This window comes from Neurospora hispaniola (genome assembly GCF_033458365.1).
Source record: "Neurospora hispaniola strain FGSC 10403 chromosome Unknown B0T23scaffold_10, whole genome shotgun sequence".
Taxonomy (NCBI): Eukaryota; Fungi; Ascomycota; class Sordariomycetes; order Sordariales; family Sordariaceae; genus Neurospora; species Neurospora hispaniola.
Window position 1 is genome coordinate 1216014 of NW_026944415.1, and position 19128 is coordinate 1235141.

At 53.6% G+C, this 19128-nt stretch overlaps 6 protein-coding genes across 6 annotated transcripts; 3 read left to right on the plus strand and 3 right to left on the minus strand.

Moving 5' to 3' along the window:
- The first annotated feature begins 1099 nt into the window (after positions 1-1099).
- Positions 1100-3696, plus strand: B0T23DRAFT_47893 (major facilitator superfamily domain-containing protein). The gene is made up of 2 exons (XM_062841330.1): positions 1100-2631; positions 2697-3696. The coding sequence occupies exons 1-2, from the start codon at positions 1300-1302 to the stop codon at positions 3360-3362; spliced, it is 1998 nt and encodes a 665-aa protein (XP_062688349.1). The 5' UTR covers positions 1100-1299; the 3' UTR covers positions 3363-3696.
- A 33-nt stretch (positions 3697-3729) lies between these two features.
- On the plus strand, positions 3730-5084 carry B0T23DRAFT_47866 (Alpha/Beta hydrolase protein). The gene has a single exon (XM_062841328.1). The coding sequence runs from the start codon at positions 4097-4099 to the stop codon at positions 5063-5065; it is 969 nt and encodes a 322-aa protein (XP_062688350.1). The 5' UTR covers positions 3730-4096; the 3' UTR covers positions 5066-5084.
- On the minus strand, positions 4741-6775 carry B0T23DRAFT_47870 (Alpha/Beta hydrolase protein). Its single transcript, XM_062841329.1, has 3 exons — positions 6303-6775; positions 5098-6234; positions 4741-4930 (listed from the first exon to the last, which is right to left on the minus strand). Exons 1-2 carry the CDS (start codon positions 6587-6589, stop codon positions 5103-5105), a joined length of 1419 nt encoding a protein of 472 aa, XP_062688351.1. The 5' UTR covers positions 6590-6775; the 3' UTR covers positions 4741-4930; positions 5098-5102.
- Positions 6776-8542: 1767 nt separating this feature from the next.
- B0T23DRAFT_416100 (patatin-domain-containing protein) lies at positions 8543-11689 on the plus strand. The gene is made up of 2 exons (XM_062839619.1): positions 8543-9191; positions 9270-11689. The coding sequence occupies exons 1-2, from the start codon at positions 8904-8906 to the stop codon at positions 11388-11390; spliced, it is 2409 nt and encodes an 802-aa protein (XP_062688352.1). The 5' UTR covers positions 8543-8903; the 3' UTR covers positions 11391-11689.
- Positions 11690-14200: 2511 nt separating this feature from the next.
- On the minus strand, positions 14201-16724 carry B0T23DRAFT_408539 (amine oxidase catalytic domain-containing protein; the record flags this gene model as incomplete). The annotated part of the gene is made up of 2 exons (XM_062839309.1): positions 14201-16307; positions 16360-16724. 2 exons carry the CDS (start codon positions 16722-16724, stop codon positions 14201-14203), a joined length of 2472 nt encoding a protein of 823 aa, XP_062688353.1.
- A 974-nt stretch (positions 16725-17698) lies between these two features.
- Positions 17699-19125, minus strand: B0T23DRAFT_347477 (uncharacterized protein; the record flags this gene model as incomplete). Its single annotated transcript, XM_062835989.1, has 3 exons — positions 17699-17997; positions 18178-18200; positions 18510-19125. 3 exons carry the CDS (start codon positions 19123-19125, stop codon positions 17884-17886), a joined length of 753 nt encoding a protein of 250 aa, XP_062688354.1. The 3' UTR covers positions 17699-17883.
- Positions 19126-19128: the final 3 nt, after the last annotated feature.

Sequence of the window (19128 nt, forward strand, 5' to 3'; positions counted from 1 at the left end):
GAACAACACGATGGTGTGTTTTGGAAACTGAGGCCTTGGTCTTGAACAACGGAACAAGACATGGCTTGTCAACACAATGCGGGTTCCTGACCATACTGCACAATGTCATTGTCAGCTCTACACACGTTCTGAAACTCAATGACAATGAGGGCCTTTGTCCTCAACAAAGCGTCCGGGTCAGGGCCGGAGATTCCGGGCTAGATTGCTGAGGAGGTCTACTAGTGTGTAGTGAATTGCGTGGGTGTTCCGTGGTCATCATGATTGATCGCCAAGGCTTTGTGTTCCATGATTGGCACACGCGCCTCAGTTGTTTTGCTCGTTGAGAGCAGGACAGTGACATCTATGGACAAAGTCGGTGATGTTGGCTGGAGTCGGGGAGAGCATGGTCGATGGCCATTTTGGATGGCGGTGAAAAAAGTTGAATCAAGTGGAAGTCACTCAGCTAGGGCTTGAGGAATTTGCAAGGAGAGGAACAGTTGGGTCAAGAAGGTCACGAGTTGCGACAAGTCATCGTCGCTCCTTCCTTTTTCGAGTCCGATTTTAAGTGAGGAATCTCCGCTACCCCGCCTCTCTAAGGCGGCGATAGAGATAAGTACCACTGCGGTCCCGTACTCTAGTTGAAGGACAGGCCTCATTCAATGTGAGGCAGATAATGGAACGACAAAATGAAGCTCAGAATCCATGCTTAAGATATCATGGGCCTGGGTGACACAAGATGTAAACGAACAATCAGGGGCATCCAAGTTCCGAAAGAAAAACGTCGGCAGAACCACAGGGTTAGGGCTGAGCTCGACACCCCCGTCTCCATAACCCCCGCCCTCCTTCTCCTGACGTCGTATCACCGTGCAGAATATGTAAGATCTTATCAGTTATCACAAGATCCACATCGTCTGATCTGATCACGAGTGGAGGCAAAACAAAACAAACTCCCCGCAACGGCATCCGCAACGGCATCCGCTCCGGCGGCCCGGATACGTCGGCTTAGCCCAGCAGGGAAAGGTTGACGAGCATGTGCTGATCGATCGGCGGTCCAAATTCTCTGATCGCGGCCTCTCGTGTTTTGTCTTTTCCTCTTTTTCATCTTCTTCAGTCTGCTCATTCTCAATCCTTGCGCGGTTTGAGAGCTGGGAGACGAGACTGAAGCCGACTCATGATGCTCGCCCGATAAGAAGAAAAGGATCTTGCCCACCACCACCACCACCACCACCACCACCACCAGAAGAACCGAAAACCCTCATCGCTGCCTTCAGGACAAGACGACCGGCCTCGGCCGCGCTCCCACCGTCTCCAACCACCACAATGCCGCGCTCCGTCGCTCGCTTGAGCACCCACGACGAGCGGGAAGAAGACACAAGTGAAGACCACCAAAGCCTCCTCTTCATGCCGCCCACTCCGCTCGAGGGCCCTTCAGCTGCTTCCTCAACATACTGGCCATCAACATCCTCCTCATCCCCCTCCTCCGACGACGACGATGACGACAACGACAATGATCCGTCATCTCTCCAAAACAGTGACCGCCAGAAGCGGACTCACTGGACCCCCATCATCCTAATCCAGCTCATGATCTTCCTCTCCGCCATGAGCGTCGTCATCTCCTTCGCTCCGCGCACGCGCTTGTTCGAGGACATCATTTGTAGGAGGTACTATGCGATTCATAACGGGACGACTGATAGTGGCATCACTTCCGCCGGTACCCTCTTATCGATGACTACCAACCTCGACCTCAGCCAGGTACAAGCACCCTCCGAATCGCAATGCAAAATCGCCCCCGTGCAGGACGCCCTCGCCGAGCTATTCGGATGGCAGATATTCTTCGACGGCATCCCCGGCCTCTTGCTCGCCATGTACTACGGCGTCCTGGCCGACAAGAAGGGTCGTAGTCCTGTCTTGTTCCGTTCCTTGCTGGGACAAGTTCTGGCAGCGGGCTGGGTTCTTTACGTCGCTTGGAGGTGTTCTTCTGCTTCGGCGCTTTCTTCCCCCAGCTCTGACACAGGCAACAACATCGACAGCGACACCCGGATGATTGACGGCTGGGCACATCTGCTTTCGCTCAAAGCCACTTGGTTGAGTTCCTACTTCTTGATCATCGGCGGCGGAAGCACGGTCACGAGCGCAGTGGGCATGATGATTGTCACGGACGCGACGACGGAGGAGAACCGCAGTCGCGTGTTTTTCGCAGCGCTGTCGACGTTGATTACGGCGGAGTTGCTGGGTCCGGCTGCTAGTACGCTGATGATGCAGCGATGGGGACTTTGGGTTCCTTTGGGTGTTGGGTTTGGGTGTCTGGTTATGAGCGCTATTTTGACGGCGAATATGCCCGAGACTATGCATCTCAAGCGCGCTCGTTCTGGAGCGGGTACTGATTCGGAGGCATTGGTCCGCGGGGAGGATGAGTACGACGACGACACGGAGGCGTCCGTCATCAACGGAGTTAACTCGAGGAAGAATGGGGACGTCAACAATTCGGCCATCCAAGTCTACCGCCACGCCGCCCACACGCTCGCCTACATCTTCCATCACCCCAGCATCCTGTTTGTCGTTCTCGCCTTCTTGGTTGCCGATTACTCGCGCGAGTCGCTTGTCATGCTGATGCAGTTCGTATCCACACGGTACCACATTCCCATTGCTCAGGTACGCTCATCCTCGCTCCTTGGTCTCCTCCCTCCATTGTGCTCTACTAACAAACCAAACCCCAGGCAAACCTCCTCAACTCCTTCCGCGCCTTCACCCAACTCTTTATCGTGACGATCCTCCTCCCCTCCGTCGACTACCTAATCACCCACCGTCTGCGCGTGCCTGCCCGGCGCAAAGACCTGATCCTATCTCGTATCTCCTTCTGCTTCGTTACCGCCTGCTTCGGCGTCCTAGTCTGGGCCCCTTCCCTCCGCTACGTCTTTGTCTCCTTGACCCTCTACACCCTCGGCTCGGGGTTCTATCCCTTTGGACGAAGTTTACTGGCGAGCCTGGTGGAACCCGACATGATTGGGATTCTGTTTACCACGCTCGCCATGATGGATACTGCAGGTAGCTTGATGGCGGGACCGGCGGTCGCTTGGACCTTTAGTTGGAGTTTGGGACTGGAGGGGCTGTGGAGGGGGCTGCCTTATCTGGTGTCCTGTGTGCTTTGTGCGGTGGCGACCATCTTTCTGGTTTTTGGTGTTAAGGCTGAGAGGCCTGTTTCGAGTGACGAGACAACGGTGGGGAGGAAGGGCCCAAAGGGTAAGGGCAAAGCAAAGGGGAAGGGGAGGGGAAAGGGGAAAGGGAAGGGTGTTGCGAGGGTCGCTGTGAGGGCTTTGAGAGATGTAAAGGAGGAGGGAGATGAGGAGGAGGGGGAGACAAAGCCATTGTTGGCTGGACGATAACTAGATCTAGCGCTGATGTGACCAAGGACGACGACAGACGCGGACGGAAAGCATTGGAAGGCGTTCTAGGGCTTGATTACGGGAGCCATACATGTACAATGAGTAATCAGGATCGGAAACGGGAGAATATTTGCATTGATGATGTTCGCTTGAGACGTTGACCTATTCGGCAGCGTCGATATCAAGTAGCTGACCATGGCGCAGGACAGGGTCTATCGTCAGCCCTAGACCCGAAGAAGCATCTACAGGTTTCCAGTAAACAGCTGCTGACAGTCGCGGGAATCAACTACCACAGCCGTTCGGTAACTGCGTATTATAAATCGTCGATGGTGGCGCCTAGCGTAGATGAACAAACGTCGGTGACGTGACGATCCAACTGGGGTCTCCTAATGAAAAAAAAGCTGACAAATGGAATGGTCAGGCCATGACGCTAATAGCCGGTTTGAGATACCGCGGTGGGAAGCGACGGTGTAATTCCGCCCACAACTCCCATCAATGCGATCCGGATAGCCAATGCCGGGGCGAGCGCGGTACCCCACCACGTGCCCACCCCACAGACTGCCATCGCTTCGGCATCGACACGTACACTGACCATCGCCGAGTTCGGCAGGGTGATCGACAGGTTCGGGAGGTAGAAGAAGCTTCGACATCGCTACGTAGCTGCAATCCCGCACCTCGAGTTCCCCGCGATCTTTTGGAACACCAACGCCCCACCTTCAGCAACATCAAACAAAATGGCCGACAACAAGTTCGATCCCGAATACTTCCAGGCCATCCAGCCTCTGTTGGCGGCCAAAGCATCCCTCCCGCCTCCTGCTCCCCTCACCGACATCAACTCCCTCCGCACCAACTATAACGACTTCGAGCTCGTCCTCGCCAACATTCCCGACTCCCCCGACATCACCGAGACCACCTACCAAATCCCTTCGAAGGACGGCACCCTGATCACCCTCTACCGCTTCACCCCGGCGGCGGCGGCGGCAACCCCTGGCCCTCGTGCTGCAGTGCTCCACCACCACGGCGGCGGCTTCGTCAATAACAATGTCGACCAGTTCCGCAAAGACATCAAGCGCTACGCGCACGCCAGCGGCCTCACCTTCTACGCCGCCGATTATCGTCTCGCCCCCGAGCACCCTTTCCCCACCCCCTTTGACGACTGCTATGCTGCCCTGGAATGGCTCCATGCCAATGCTGCTTCGGAGCAGATTGATCCGGCACGCATTGCCCTTTTCGGCGTGAGCGCCGGCGCCGGGCTGGCTACGGGCGTTGCCCTCAAGGCGCGTGACGACAAGATCTCACCACCCGTCAAGAAACTGGTGCTGGCGTACCCCATGTTGGATGATAGGACGTATTGGCCCGAGGACCATCCGTTGAGCCCGTACCTGATGTGGAACGGCGCCGCTAACAGGGTTGCGTGGGGGGCGTATGCGGGTGCGGATGGCGTGAAGGAGATCTCGCCATATGCTGCGCCGGCAAGGGCGAAGGACTTGTCAGGACTGCCACCAACCTTTATCGACTGCGGCGAGCTGGACTTGTTTAGGGACGAAGACGTGGAGTTTGGTGCAAGACTGCTCAAGGCTGGTGTCAGTGTAGAGCTGCACGTGTACCCTGGAGTTCCGCACGGATTTGAGATGGTGGCAGTGAATGTCAGGGTCTCGAAAATTGCGGTTGAGAACAGAGTCCGGGCGTTGGAGAACCTATGAGTTGATGTACTTAATGTTGAATAGATACCTACTGAACTCAACTTGCGTCTACGGCCAAGATTGATTCGGCAAACGTTTTGATAGCATCCTTCAGTGTATATGCTGATCTGCCTTGCGCCCAGAAGTGACTCGCTCCAGAAACCTCGTGGGCTCGGAAGGAAGAGTGAGGAATGCTCTCCAGGCGGGAAGCCCACGGCCGTAGCTTTCGTACAGGCACGAAGCCATCATTGTCGCCGTAAATGGCGAGCGTAGGGTTTCGTACCAACTTGGCTTCGGCTTCTTCGAGCGAAAGAGCAGTCTCGGAATCCGTACCAAGCTCACTCGTTGGAGAAGCCGTGGCAGCTGGAGAAGACAGGGATCTGGTCAAACCTTTCCACGACGGCCTTCGAGGAAGCAAGGAAAACGTCGCGAGGTTGTTGATGAGGCCCTGCAAAGGCGAAACCAGCAAGTAGGCCGGACGAAAGACCACTCGGTCTGGTACAGAAGGTAAACAATCCCTGGCCGGTTGCTGCTTGGTTTCGGGTGTGTCGTGTGCTGCATCTCCACCCACAAAGCTGTGGTCCTTTCCGGAAAGACGTCTCTTATGACTCTTTGCCTTGACCATCAAGTCCGAAACCCCCTTGCGGATTTTGTCTTCGGTATCTTGGGAGAAGGATAATCGCGAATGATGGTGTTTTCTGCTGCTTTCTTCTCCCCCGAAACGCATGCCGCTCGGTGAGTGAGACGGTGTGTTGGCTTGACGCTCGAGGGCCGCTGCTCTTGCACTGCCCAAAGTTGTATTTTGCGCCTCTGCAAGATGCTGAGCTCGAAGTCGTATTTCAGCAGCATGGGAGGTGCATGCTGGAGTGTCGAATTGGCGGAGTATGGTCTGGAGCGAGGGAAGTTGCATGGTAATCATAGAACCATACGAATAGCCCCCCATTAGGAACAATGGTGATCTGGTGGTATCGCGTGACGCAGAATGTGTAATGGGGCTAGAGCCGCCATGAGCCCCAAGGTGATCTGGTGCTTCGGCAATTGGGGTCGTCGTCGGAACGGCATAGGAAACCTGTGTTCGGAAGGGATCGAGAAAATGAATGTAATATGATAGGAAGCCGATGAATGTTTGATAGTCTGCATGTTCCGCCTTTGCTGTCCAAGAGGTCCGACCGGCGGAGCCTTGTGCGCCTCTAGGTTGACGAGGTATTATTGTCAGCATACTCGGGAATAGCGACTGGGAGCAGGGAGGTAAGCCAACCTAAAGTTAAAGGTGCCGACCAAAAAGCCAAGCTTAAGCAGTACTCCGGCTGCGATGTCTACCACTGGATCGTCATAACAACCCCCAAGAGGAGCATACGGATGGGCGAAGACGGCAGCGTGCTTCCGCCAGGGTGGCGAGGAGGGCGACGGGTCGAGAGATTGAGGATGGTAGACGCGACAATCGATGGCAAGGCCGTCGTGCAGACTCGGAAGGGTGAAGGAAAGCGTCGGCTCTGGAAGCAATGATCTTGCCGACCGGGAGGGCTGGTTGTCGGCGTCTGTCATTGCTGGTGCGCCGAACCTTGCCGTAGCCCGGAAACTGGCCCGGTGGAGCGATGACGAGCAAACAGACAAAAAGAGGGGAGAACTCGGAGCGACGGGCACCTGCACGACGACCAAAGTCGACTTCTCCTTGTAGTGTAACTGAAGGCGGGTACACGGAAACGTGACTGATGAAGTCAATCCTGTTTTCTGTTTTCCTCTTTTTTTTTTCCCCCCAAGCGATTAGGTGCCCACTGCCCTGGGCTGCACTGAATTGAAGTGGAGAGCGCGCCGTTCCCGTCCCAGGCGGGATCCACTCCACCTCCCGCTGCAGTGCACTCCACCCGGAACCTAAGACTGGACTTAGACGGCAGCTTCCAGGATGGAGTGCCGAAGTTCAGCGTCCCCAGATCCCGGGCCGGGCTCTTCCGTCCGATTTGGCGATCTGAGACCGCACTAGGTAGATTCTGACGGATAATCCCACATTGTAATGTGAGAACTTCCGGTTATTCGGCAGTGTGATGGCACGACAGTATTCAATCGGACGCTTCATCGCTCAAAGCCTACGTTTCTAAGCCTTGCCGACTTTGCTGTCTCCGTGTGGTCAATCACAAACAATCAAACGCCGTTGTGAATGGAAGGTGGACAGTATTCCTTGTCAAGTATAGAATCGATGTTTGTCTTGAAGTTGGGGACTTGTTGAGTGAGGTGGTTACGCGTGGATTCAGTGGACTTGTCATTGAGGCACTGGCATTCCTTCACACTTTTGAAGTGACTTGACCACCCATAACGAAGTCAGGTGTGAACTATATGTATGTTGAAAACACGGCTGAGTCCCACCCTTGTTGGAGTGTTGTGGTAAACATCCTCGATACTCACCCTGACAACATCCATCCATCCTTCATTTCATGCTGATGTTGGTGGGTGACGACAGTGGGAAGAGACGGTTTATGCACTGTCTCAACTGAACTCGAAATGAAATCGATGATGGAGCCGTGCGTGGAGCACTGGGGTTGCCCGAAAATGCATGCACGTCATCCAGACTGGGAGAACTTGAAGGACAAGATGGAAGTTAAAGCAACCTCTAACATGTGAAAGCTTTAATGGAGGTCCTCTGACCCCACCTTACACTAATTCGTCTCTGTTCTCCATTCAATCTTCCTTCTGGTGGCTTATGGGACCAACGGTAGCGGGTTGCCACGAGATCCCGTCCTTTGCACTGCACCATCCCAGGACTCCCTGCGTCCACTTTTCGGCGCCTCCTAAATTGAAGCCTTCGCCGACTCTCTTCTCCACAATCAACACCCACGTAAATTATCGCAGTGTCAACATTATTGGTCATGTCTTGCTGATCATCGGCAGCACTAGTGTATGACAAGGGCAATCACCAAGCTTTCCCTCTGCGGTCATTGATTTAGGCATGTGCTGAGCAATGTAAAGCTTTATAGCTCAACGGCGACCCAAGAGGCAGAGAGAGAGGTCCACCAAGTATTTCAAGAAGGGTGGACTGTGTGAACCCGTGAGAGATGCGTGCGGTCTGTGTGGTGTTTCCCCAGATTCCTTTCCGATGATGGTTGGGTGGTCCCGATCTGAATGGGAAATTGCACATTGAGGACCGATGGAACACCCAACCACACACCCCAAAGGGCCATGAAAGTGCGCGCGTGTCCGTCCTGACTAATGACGGGGCCCCACCAATGCAAGGGTTGCCCCACGATTTGCATTCCCCTCTGTGTGGTCCGGTGGCCCCCGTGGCCCCCCTTCAGCGACAGCCCCAGACCCTTCCAGCCTCTTTTGTCGGGGACAGCGCCCGAAAGGCGTCAGCTGGCCCTTCCCCTTGCGCGCCAAACCCGGGCACCTTGAATTTCTGATGACGGCAGGACGGGCCCGAACAGGAAGGATCCTGGAAGCCTTGCTGCAATGAAACCACGCAGTCATTTCTTGACCGCCAACTTCTTTTTTCCATGTCGCCGTCTTTCATAACATATTTCCATGTCGAATCGGCCACGCGCCCTTCCCGATTGCCCTGGCTTCCAGTCCCATCACTAGGTCCTGTCGCCAGTACCTACCTACCTCTACTCCACAACTCGATAACCTAAAAACAACATCCACTGCACGCTACTGCGCCTATTATTGTTCTTCTGCTTACACTACAGTACCTACCTTACCCGAGAGCCTGAACCTCCCCCACTGGCGCTTACCATACACGCCGATTCCCTTCCGCCACGGCCGGCTTCCGTATAGATAGATCCTCGGCCCAAACCCTCGCACCGCAGGCACCTACGTATACAATCCGACGCCGCGCTCCGACCCCCCAGTTCCCTGTTACCGTACTCCAATGACCGACCTCCTCGTCCACGGGCCGCCAGGCATCCGTGTCGGCCCCGGCGGCCCCGATGGCAGTGATTGTGGCACTCAAAAGGCATCTCCCCAAACCTTGACTTCGGCACTCAAGAAGAGGAACAGCAAGGTCGAGAAGCGCGTCACGTTCCGGCCCTTCTCGAAACTCATGCGCAGCGCCGGCAACTATGTTATGTCCTGGCGCGACGGCCTCACCGAGTCGGAGAGGGAAAACAAGCGGAGGATCGAGGAGAGGATGCGCTTCCTAGAGGACGTCATGCACAATGTTTGTACACCTGTTCTGGAGCCATGCTGTTCTACGTCACATCTCCGACAATGCTGACCATTCTTCTGTGACATGCAGGCCACCAGTGCAGATGAATGGGAAACGGCCGCCAAGGAACTCGACCACCTCGAAGGCAATGACGCCTGGAAACTCGATCCCTCGACCGGCGACTACCACCCCGATATCATCGAGGCCAAACTACGAGACCTGGATCATGCTCGCGAAAATGGCGACACAAGGGAAATGATGTATCTCGTCCGCACCGCCCTCTCGCGTGACCTCGGGGGAATGGGCAACATTGACTTGTACCGCCATTCGTATGTTGGAACCAAGAAACTGATCGAGGACTACGTTGACTCGGCCGTCAAAACGATCGGCGCCCTGGTGGACCAAAGCACCCAAACATTGCCTGCCGACATGGAGACCAAGGATCTGTTGGAGGGCATGTTGTTCGCAAGACAGAGCTTTGGGAGAAGTGCCCTGCTTCTGAGTGGAGGAGCTACTTTTGGCATGTCCCATATTGGAGTCATCAAGTCTCTATTCGAAGCAAACCTTTTGCCTCGCATCATCTCGGGCGCCTCTGCTGGTTCCATTGTGTGCTCGGTCTTGTGCACTAGGAAGGACGAGGAGGTGCCCGATTTGATCCGGACCTTTCCTTATGGCGATCTCGACGTCTTCAAGGGGCCCAACGACGGCATCTCCGACAGTCTGCGCAGACTCCTTACCCAAGGGAGCTGGGCCGATATAACGAATCTTACCCGCGTCATGCGATCCATGCTTGGCGATCTAACGTTCCAGGAAGCCTACAACCGGACACGAAGGATATGCAACATTTGCGTCTCGACCGCCTCTATTTACGAGCTCCCCCGGTTGCTCAACTACATCACGGCTCCGAATGTTATGATCTGGTCTGCAGTGGCCGCTTCGTGCTCCGTCCCGCTCGTTTTCCAGGCAGCCCCGTTGCTGGTCAAGGATCCTACGACCGGCGCCCACGTTCCGTGGAACCCAACACCACAACGCTGGATTGATGGCTCTGTAGACAACGACCTACCCATGACCCGTCTCGCCGAGATGTTCAATGTCAACCACTTTATTGTTTCCCAAGTCAACCCCCACATCGTTCCTTTTCTCTCTAAAGATGACAGGTTATATCCTCGGAACCATCCCGGCCGCCTTCGCCAACAGAAGGCTGCCGCCCAAGAAAACAACAGCGAGTGGCTCTATTACCTTACCACTCTTGCTAAAGACGAGGCCGTTCACCGACTGCATTTCTTGACCGAGTTTGGCATCTTTCCCGGTCTTCTGACGAAGCTTAGGTCTATCCTCAGCCAGCGATATTCCGGGGACATTACCATTCTGCCAGAACTTGAATTGCAAGACCTTCCCCGCATTCTCAAGAACCCAACATCAGAGTTCATGATGCGAAACTGTCTCATAGGCGAACGAGCAACCTGGCCAAAACTGAGCCGGATTCGAGACAGGCTAGCCATCGAGCTGGCCTTGGACCAGGCCGTCCATGCCCTGCGGGCCCGCGTCGTCTTTGGTAAGAGCCAAGTCGACCTCGGTCGCTCCAGTGGTGCCACTTTCGGCCCAGCCATCCAGCCCACCCCCTGTTTTATGCGCCCTCCAACCTCTTCTGGGGAAGCCACGCCTGGCGAGCATCAGCATCATCGTAGCCGGCATCATCACCGCAGAAGCTCTGCTAGCAGCGTCCAGATCCTCGCCTCGCGGCACAGAAAGATGTACCAAAGCCATGACGATGACTACCTAACCGATGACCAATCCGAGGAGGACGAGCGACTGGAGATGAGCTACCGCAGAGGTGCCCACACACGCCCTGGGAGTATAACCCCGCACGCCCGAGCGCCCGTTGCCCACACACTTGCCAAGCCGCGGTTGCAGAGGTCTGCTAAGAGCGCAAGCCACATGAGGGAAGGGAGACCTTGGTCCCAGGGTCACGCGCATCCTCAACATGCTCATGGTCATAGCCATAGCCTCCATCAGGCATCGCATGCCTTGCAGCAACTCGTTCAGCACGGCTCGGGAGGAGACGAACCACCCTTTGACTTTTCCAGACCTCTGTCGCCGCCCACGAGTCATGCAGGGAATTGCTCGACTGTGGGGATTGACGAGGTGGCCGGGGAACAGAATGTGGCGCACTCGGATGCAGATGATGAGATTCAGAGTGATTCTGCGTAGGCTGAAGGCTCGACAGGGAAGCTTCAGTGGATGGCTCTCGTTGAGTTAATGAGAAACATGTTATGCAGTAACGATCCGTTCGGAAGACGACATATCGGTATGGAAGGTGGGAGTAATTGCGGAAGTCCACGAAAGAGCCATGACACGGAAATTGCATGAGGCTGAGTAATATTGTAGAACTTTTACATTGGTAATAGTATCATTACTATTTTAGGATACCCAAGCACATCAATGTTGAGAGCGAGGAAAAAAGCTATTGAGAATCACACTATTGCCATGCATCCTGTGCTTATCATCCGCATCATTGTTTCCTATCACAACTGCACAGTCGAGAGTCTTGGGCCAAGCACTTATAGAATCACGAAGATCTTAAGCGGTGATACCAACAGACCTAAACTCATCTAGCACCTCTTCGCACTCTGGAGGAGACAAACTTTGAACTGTCCTAGATTTCGAAATGAAACAATCGAATACCCAGGTGCCAATCGGAAATACCTTCACATGAGTTGGAAATCCTATGATTTACAGCAGGATCAGCATATTCTAGATGAGGCCAGTCTTTAACATGAAGCGAAGAGTAAGACAGAGATATCAAACATTGCCTATGGGAGTTAATCCGAGGTCTCGAGTTAACAAAACAAGCCAATACTAGAGTGGCGGCCCATCGGAAAAAGAAAAAAGAAAAGAAGAAAGAAAAAAAAAGGAAATAGGAAAAACAAAAAAGAATTCTACTTTTGAACTTTCGACTCTCGGCGACTGTTAGCTCAGCGATCAGCGGCAGCGGTCAATTTGCAACAATTTCCACTCAACCACGATGCAAATATCACCAGATCTGAGTCATGGGAGGAGCACAGAATCACATCCGGCTGTCGGACTCCCCCATCGGTATTACTGCCATCTGGGATGCCATCCGAATATCCGTTGTTGAAAAGCGCACCATCAGCCAAATGGGCATTGAACTCGTCGGCGTTGTCGTTGAGTCCATCATCCGAGTCGCCGCAATGAGAACCGACATTCTCGGAGTTTCTGTGACCAGGCCCGACATCCTTCCCTGGCGCCATCAGTCTCTTCATCTCCCGTAACCTTAGTACCAATGCGTCAGTATAAGTTGGTATTGACAGTCTGACGTATGGTGTTGATGGTCCGTTGTTCGCCGCGAAGCCGCTTGACTTCAGTCATCCAGAACTGGCTGCGACATCAGGCAAAACCTGCCGTTCGCCATCTCCAGAGCTTTCTGTAAACTTTGTGAGACACTTGTCCCTCGTCGCCGTCGCTGGCACTGATACTGGCACTGGCGCAGACAGCGACCTTGGGCGAAGCCTCTCCTCCATCTCCGCAGATATCCCGAATATTATTCTACTGTTTCTCAACCTTGGATTCGGAAGTAGACTAAATTCCTCTATGGAAATTTGGCACGATGAAACAGCTCTCTTGGCCCATGGCGTGTGGGGTACACGGCCCATCTTCATCCTGCTGGTTGACAAGACTGAAGAAGTTTATCTGGCCGTCCAGACCGCTGATAGGAGTGACTACCATGATCAGTATATCGTCGTTATTGCCGGCTATCGTACGGTTTGGCCCGGCAACGTACCACCAGCGGTGCCGCGTTTCTCGTCTGTGTCTACTTGCACTTTTCTTTTTCTACGGCGTCGAAAAGGTCGGTGACAGTAAAGCCGACGAGCAATACTTATTCAGTCTCTATTTCCGGGTCGCTCTGAGTTTGCTGCTCGTGCTTGTTGTTTGCAAAGCGGCAATCGGGATTGGTGCTAGAAGTCTGATTCAAGCAGTTGGTTGGAGTGAACAGAAGGATGGCAACAAGATGGCCTGATACGCAGTGAAGGCGCAGCCAGAGTAGAGGGCTTAAAGCGGAAGGCACCAGGGGCACCCTATCTGACCGTCGTGAAAGCTGAATATTCCGACAATCCCACCTACCACTAGGTCAGTCAGATTTGACTGCAACATGATTGGTAAATAGCCCAAGGTCTGAAGGTACCCATAGAGACAAGCTGAATTAATACACCGCAGAAAATGAGGAGGCTCGGAGGATATGGATTTGATCAACATTGTATCACCAGAGTCTCCGTCAACGTGAAAGGCTTTTCATCCGCAGCCAAGCGAGATCATCAAAGGTAGTTTCGATCATGACAGTAGCTCACAACTTAAGTCCATCTCATCCATACCAAGCTGCATAGACGAGTGACTATCTGCAACGGGATATTTGTCTCCTCCAACAGATCAAAGGATTCAGGTGGTTCCAAGTTATAACCCAATTGACAGTTCAAGGGTTGATACCACATAATGTCAGCAGTGGTCATCGAGAGCACTACCGCAGTAAGTGCACCTTTGCAGGCAGGCATCGCCTGTCCATCTGTCCATGCTATTGCTGAGTGTATCCAATCAAAATTGACCGTATTGACGAAAGGGGCAGTTGGAGCGTGCACATGGACATGGTACCCTAGCACCCCACCCTGAAACTCATCCAGAGATAGCTTCGGTTTTTCCTGGACTTTGAAATTGAACCCTTTTCTTCAGACGTAGGTCGAAATCGTCTAGAAGTTGGCTATTCTCTCCTATACAACGAGACACTTTAGGTCTGTTCAATGTCGACGATAGGGTACGACTTTCACTTTGTTGCTCCTCGAGCCTCCTTGTTGTGAGTGATAGACTGACAGGAGCAGAATCACGATGCGCAATAAACAAGACGAGCAATCGCAAGCTTTACTATCATTGACCATCATTATCCAAAACCTTCATATAATATCTCGTTATCTCGTCACAAAAGCAGCTGCTGCTACACGAGTTCTGCTGATCTAAACGATGGAGCCGGTTTGGAACCATGGGTTGTTAGGATCATAGGGGAACTTCCTCACCACAATATCACCAGTGTAGCCCCACAGATCCGCCTTCACCGGCTCGAACACCAGCTTGCAGGTTCCATTGTAATCCTCGGCCTTGGTTTTTTGCCCAAATGTCTGGACCTCGCTGGTCTTGCCATCCGAGTAATTGATGCGGACCTGGTTGACCGTCTTGCGACTCTCGTCTCCCTCAAAGTAGTTGCTGGGCATGAAATGCACACCAGCGTGCGCCGTGGTCATGACCGTGTTGGGTAGATCGCCCGTGTGGGGGAGATGGTGCATACCCAGGTTGAGCCACAGGACGAGATCCTCTTTCCGGAGGCTGTCGCCATCAAAGAACTTGGAAAAGTCAATGGGTGGGTCATGCACGTCCTGGCTGTTATAAGGGTGCGCCGCCTTCGGCTCTGTATCTTTGTACTTGGTAATCTGGATGTCGTACTCAGCCCAGCGGCCAGCGTTGGCGAGGTTGGTAGAGTTGAGCACGGTCAAGTGGACAGTCCCAGTAGATGGGAGAACACGGTAACCCCGGAACTCGCCGTGCTTGTTCCTGACGTCCTCATTGACAACGATGACTTGTGTGGCTTGGTTAGGAGCCCAGTTGAACCGGCCTTCGTCCTCGCTTTCGACAAACGACCTCTCCAAGTGCATGGTATTCCTGGCCTTACCCTTGGACCAGGGGTATGTAACGGTAGTGGGCGCCATAGTCACCAGCTCCACGGAATTGTTTGTGCCGAGGATGTCAAAATCAGCCTTGAAGTTGAGCACGTGGTCGTGCATGCTGCCGGAAAGGTTGTCATGGATCCTGAAGCCATACTCTTCGTTTCCGGCGAAGTAGGCGGACTGGATGTAACCCGAGGCGCGGACCTCGACAGAGATGGTGCCATCAAGGAAGAACGAGTAGCTGAACGAGTAATCGTAGTTGCCAACGGTAGAGACAAAACGAACAACGAAGTAAGTATTCTTGGTGACCGATGTGTAACGATTGGTGGTGTGGCGCTGGATCGGGAAGTCAGAGATAAACTCAAACATGCAGATGCTGTTGATGTGCGTGTGGGTGGTCTCCGAGACATAGAAGGAGGAGTTCAGGTAGGTGGCGTGCGTGGGGCAGTCGTAGCCCTGGACAAGCTCGAAGGCGTAGGGGCCAAAGCCGTAAAAGGTGTCAAGATAGGCAATGCCCGAGTTCAACGGGTCGTTACCGGCATAGTGAGCCAATGCCTCCTGCAAACCAAGCTCGTACAGAATCCTTTGACCCTTGTAGCGAATATCGTACAAGGCCATGCCAGTATCTCTGGTGAAGCCGATGTAGAAGCTGAAGTCCATCCACTCAACGTACTTTTGCTCGTGGTCGACGCCGTATCTCGCGCCGGCCGGGGCAACGATCGTTGGGGGGTGGTTGTAATCCAGAGGAGGAACATCTCCGTTATGATCAGTGGCTGACCAGGCGCCAGGGACATTAGGGCCGTTCTTCTTGAAGCAAGAGCTCCAGTACGCTTCACGGAACTCTTCGGTGGTGGCATAAAAGGTGCCGTTATAGAGCCATCCTTCGAGCGACCACTTGCTAGGGTCACGGCCGGTGATGTCGGACACAAAGTAAAGACCCAGGGGCAGCAGGGTTTCGGCATCAAAGACATCGCCAGAAAGAGCCCAAAAGCCATCCCAACGGATGACCCTGCCATCATCCTGCCACAAGGGGTCGATGCCCCAGATGTCGAGGGTATCGTTTTCCAGACCCAAGGCCGTGCCGTTCCATAGATCGAGAGTGATATCGGCAATAGAGGCGCTAATCTTCCAGATCCATTCTTCGTATACAATGTCTTCGTCCGCATCGAGGTTACGGACCTTTCCGTCACCGCTGGGCTTGTTGTAGGGAAAAGTAAGGGGCTCCCACGATACGGTTGTGTTGTCTAGAGGGAGAGGACCGACGAGGATGTCGGCATAGAAGGGGTTCTCCGTCGCGCGGTTGTTCAACAGGACGTGGGCGTACTTGGTAGGAGCCGGCGCATCGCCGTCAATGAAGGCAAGGGCATCGGTCTTGTTTGGCCACATGGCCTCAACAAGCTGTCTATGGGTAGTAAGCATTTGCAAAGAGCGCCTGTCGAGTGTCTTGGACTCACATCGTGTTATCCCATGGCCCAGCCTCCTCGGTGACAGTCAGGTTGAACTGTTGCTGCGCAAAGAGCCAGTCTACCACTGATGAAATCTCTTCGCCTGTTAGCTGTCCCCAGATGTTGGGCTTGGGAGCAGTGATGGGCTTTGCGAGGACATCGGCGCAAGGGACTTGTTCGGTTCGTCGAGTGTGGCTCTGGCTCTCAATGGCACGTTTGATGTGATTTGACATCTTCTTGCGAGCAGGGCCTTTTCGTACCCAGTCGGCTTTGGGTTCGGGGCTGGGTCGAGCGGCAACATCGTAGGCGAGGGAGCTCAGTACCAAAACCGAGGCCACAATGGCTCGGGGGCTAAGAGCGTTGAGGAAACCCATTGTTGCCTGGTGAGCACAACTCGGGGGCAAAGCTGGTAATAGAGCAGTTGCTGATGTCCTCATGTCGAGTCCTGTGGGAGGCATCGCCAGCTTATATTATCTCCAGACATGATCACTAGGTACCTTCTCATGTTGCCGTTCCTGGCCTGGGAAGAGAGAGATACGTGAGATGCTCGTTGGAGATTGCTGTATGTCATAGTCTTTCCAACACGGACCGATTCGTCCAGTAATCGTTTGAGCAAACTGAGAGTATGATCAGATGTGCAGAAGCCGCGGACGTCTTATCGTAGCACCGAAGAAATTAACTGCTGTACCGCGAAAACCAGTGTCCGGGGTGTAGATGATGGATCTGCAGGTCGAGGTGGTGTTGTATCGGACAGGGTCTGTCTTGTTAGCCACCCTCGGTCTTTAGGTACTTCTTGGGACCCCAGGGTAGCATTGTCGTTCTCCCGGTTGCCGTACTTCTATTCCGATTTAGGTTATGAAGATCCGGGGTTGTTGGAGAAGCCATGGTCGAGGTCAGCTCAACGCCGTTATCGCGGGCTTTCGAGTGTTTGGGGTCAGCTGTATTTGATTGAGAGGGACTAAGACCGTTGTCATGAACTTTAGATGTCACGAGATGGATACAGCGCGAACTTTGCGAGACGAAAATAATGGGAATCCGAGCTTGATTCTGCGACGCTTTCAGAGAAGCGGTACTATTAAAGTGAGATGTTTGTCCAGTCTCGGATTCCCAATTCTCGAAGATGCCGGCTTATCGTTCACTGATTGTAGAGTAGCAACGGCTTGTGGTGTCGGGTAGTTCGCCGAGCTGCAGTGCGTGTGCCTGCCAACGCTCAGCCGCTCCACTAGCCCGCGATAGTGCGGGGTCGATGTGCCAAGCCCAGGCCCCCATGGTTTGGTCTTTCCCTGGGTCTTTCTGTGTCTGAGCGCCGAGTGAGCCCCCCAGGCCTCGTCATCGACGGCAGTCCCCACGAACACCAACAACAATGTAAGAACAAATCATTTACTCGATCCTCACTGAAGATTCCCGAGCACAATATGAGCGTCCTGACGATTCCATGTTTAACGTCCAGATCAATTTCATTCCCACAGGCCAAGAGGAGGATGCTGCGGCACTGCCAAGGTCTGCCTCCAATCCCGTCCCAAAACGCCAACTTCAGTGATCCTTATCTCTGCCCTGACTGCTGCTCTGCTCACCACGCTTTTCTTTGCCGATAACGGCTCGGTAGGCGACAGATCTTTCCTTTCCTTTCACAGCCCACATTGTACTCTACCTACCTACCTGAACAGGAAGAAACTATTTTACCTCGGCGACCAACAGGTTTGTTGGGATGGGGATCCCTCACCTGCTGCCTATCTCTTCATCAGCCACCAACACCGGCATGGAGGTTAGTGGATTACTTCCCCCAATCAAGTCAAGCTTTGCCTGATTGTTGTTTTCAATACCTACGGATATCAAGCATTTATCAAGTGCTGTGATGTAATTCTGAGAAAATCAATTTCCAACTACCTTGCTCCCATCAAGTTCGTTCTATCGTCTTGCCCGTTTCCTGCGGACAGTGGCAGACTCCAGACGATGTACCTATCTTGGCGTATTGTGTAAGTGCAGTGACATGCCAAAACCCTAACCCTTATATTTCCAACTCGGAGCCCAACCATCAAGACACAACTCTTCCCTCCGTATTCAAGCCATGCTGACCGTCGTGAGTCTAAGAAGAGGAAGCAAATATTCTCTGGTTATGATTCTCTTCAAATGACCATTCTTCTCCCGTTAGAACCTACCCCACGGTACCTCCAGCGCGCCGTCCTCCATGCCTGTAACAATTTGAATCCGCTTCGAGTCGGCAAACCGAAAGTACACCGTCCATGACTTTCTAACACCCGGCCAAGTGTCCTTCTTCCAAAACGCGTTCGTCATGCGGATCTGTCCCCTTCTCCCCTCGAAGAACTTGGCAAGTTCCTGCAACACCCACGGCGTCTCGATGCGTTCTGGCCCGTACAACGCCGCCAAGATCTCCACTGAGCCGTTGTAGGCAAGTCCCGTCCGCCACGGCCGGTGGATGGTTTGCACAAAATCCGATGTTCTGTCTACGGCTTCTTGCTCGGCTAAGGCGTGCTTGTCGGCCCAGATACTGACGACGGCGCTGTGCTCGGGAATGTTGAGTAGATGCACTTCTCCGTTGTTGTTCAAACCCTCGAGTTGGTAGAGCACTGTCAATGTTTTGACGGCACCGTAAGCTGGATCGGGCGTCAACACGTTGTAGAGATTGTACATGTCGAAGGTGACTCTGTCGTCGGATGCCACCATGGCCCGAATGTCGTCTGTGACACTGACGCCACCCCAGGTAGCACCGATAATAATCAGCCGAGGCGGCTGGTTTGGGAGATGGGGGAACATGTT